This window comes from Hemitrygon akajei, chromosome 24, assembly GCF_048418815.1.
Source record: "Hemitrygon akajei chromosome 24, sHemAka1.3, whole genome shotgun sequence".
In the NCBI taxonomy this organism is placed as follows: domain Eukaryota; kingdom Metazoa; phylum Chordata; class Chondrichthyes; order Myliobatiformes; family Dasyatidae; genus Hemitrygon; species Hemitrygon akajei.
Window position 1 is genome coordinate 59,322,610 of NC_133147.1, and position 2,012 is coordinate 59,324,621.

Genomic DNA, 2,012 nt, shown 5'->3' on the forward strand with positions numbered 1-2,012 from the left:
AGACGGGGGAATTTGATAGGAGAGGCGAGACGACCATCCAACAGAAAAGGAAGTGGGAGGAGCACCAGAGGCAGATGATGGGCAAGTAAGGAGATGATATGACGGAGGATACCAGGAAGAGGAGTGTCAGAGTGTCAAGAAATCATTGTTCATGCCATCAGGTTGGTGAATACACAGATACAATATAAGCTGTTGCTCATACAACTTGAATTTGGCCTCATCGTGGAAATAGAGGACGCCATTAGATTTAGTTTATGCAGAGCTGACATTACCAGCTATGTGAGTGGATTAGTACCCAACCAGCGAACATGCCATTGAGCTTCTTTAGAACAAGGCGCAGCGTCGGTCCCATTTTCGGCGATGCCCGTGTTATTTTCCTCAGAAACGTCATTTCCTCATTTAAATCTGAAGATGCGGGTTGGCTGTTTACTTCGCAGCACCCAGATTGAACGGGATACAGGGTTCTGTAGTAGGGCACGGACATCTATCTCATGATAATACTGATTACAGTCATGAAGCAATTTAAATAGTTCTGTTCAATATACTTTTCAAAGACAGAAAGAAAATAACGGCTTTGAATATAGATGTAACGCTGATGAACAAAGTATGCATGATACTGAGTTGTTGGTCATATTCACTGAACTTTTAAGGATAAACCCTTGCATCCATTTCTCGTAATCGAGGAAACAGAACTAAAAATTCAGTACCCTTCCATGGACAGTGTCGACCCATTCCTACCTTATATCGTGCTGCCATTTTAGGAATCACTCGAGTGAATATGATTTTTACTCTTTTCGCGTCATTTGTAAAGTCATCTCATGAATTCCCATCTGTACTGAGACTTCAAACATTCAATCTCGAACCGTTCTTGTTGTTCCCTTAACAGCGAGCTTGGCAGCAGTTGTGGTCCTATCACGTGGAAGATGCGGTCTCTCCAAATGCGTCACTTATTACCTGGTGGCAATGGCGGTAACGGATCTGCTGGTCATTGTCACTGCCGTGATATTGAATCGAATAACTGGTATCTTTTTCGTGAACAGTTTGCTCTCCATCACTCCCGCCTGCAGTCTTGTCACGGTGCTGATTTATTTCAGCTGGGATTGCTCGGTGTGGTTGACGGTCGCTTTCACGATCGACCGGTTTGTCGCTATTTGTTGTCTGAAGCTGAAAAGGATATATTGCAATGAGAAATCTGCTGCTTTAGTTATATCTGTTGACTGTTTTCTGGCAACCGTGAAGAATGTACCCTATTACTTTGTGTATCAGCCCTTGTATATACTAGATGGCGTGCCCTGGTTTTGTGAGTATAAACCAAGTTTCTTCACTGAACCAGTCTGGATAGCGTATGATCTGTTGGATCACATTTTAACGCCGTGCATCCCTTTTATTCTGATCCTGCTGTTCAATGTTCTGACTATTAGACACATTTTTGTATCGAACAGAGTCCGCAGAGGACTTCGGGGTGAGAAAGAGGGGAAGAATCTCGAAGATGCAGAAATGGAGAAGCGGAAAAAATCCATGATATTACTTTTCACTATCTCCTCCAGTTTTCTGTTCCTGTGGAGTACATATGTCATTAATTTTGTATACGTGCGGATTAAAGGCGGTTCTTATATGTCAGGATTCAATTTCGGAGATCCAAGCTACATTCTCCAAGAGAGCGCCAACATGCTTTCAAACCTGAGTTTCTGCACAAATTCTTTCATTTACGCGGTAACCCAGGCTAACTTCAGAAAGGAGTTGAAGAAGATACTGAAGTATCCCATGACTGCAGTTACTAGCTGTTTTACTAAGCAAAAATGAATAAATTCTGCTGACTTTGATGTTTACTTCATTCACTTCTGCTTTTGAATATATTTCAAATTATAGTTTTTATAAATATGTATTGTATTGCACTGATGCACCAAATCAACAAATTTCAAGACATGTTAAACCTGATTCTGAGTTGATCAATTCCAAAACCACCTACGTCATCCTCACCATCCATATCGCCAACAGGCTTCGAAAGTATG

At 41.7% G+C, this 2,012-nt stretch overlaps 1 protein-coding gene across 1 annotated transcript; it reads left to right on the forward strand.

Annotated features, from left to right (window-relative positions):
- Positions 1-963: 963 nt before the first annotated feature.
- Positions 964-1,803, forward strand: LOC140715770 (probable G-protein coupled receptor 139). The gene has a single exon (XM_073028142.1). The coding sequence runs from the start codon at positions 964-966 to the stop codon at positions 1,801-1,803; it is 840 nt and encodes a 279-aa protein (XP_072884243.1).
- Positions 1,804-2,012: the final 209 nt, after the last annotated feature.

Excerpts from the sequence above, each read along its gene's own strand:
- LOC140715770 (XM_073028142.1), top strand. The coding sequence starts at position 964 with ATGGCGGTAACGGATCTGCTGGTCATTGTCACTGCCGTGATATTGAAT.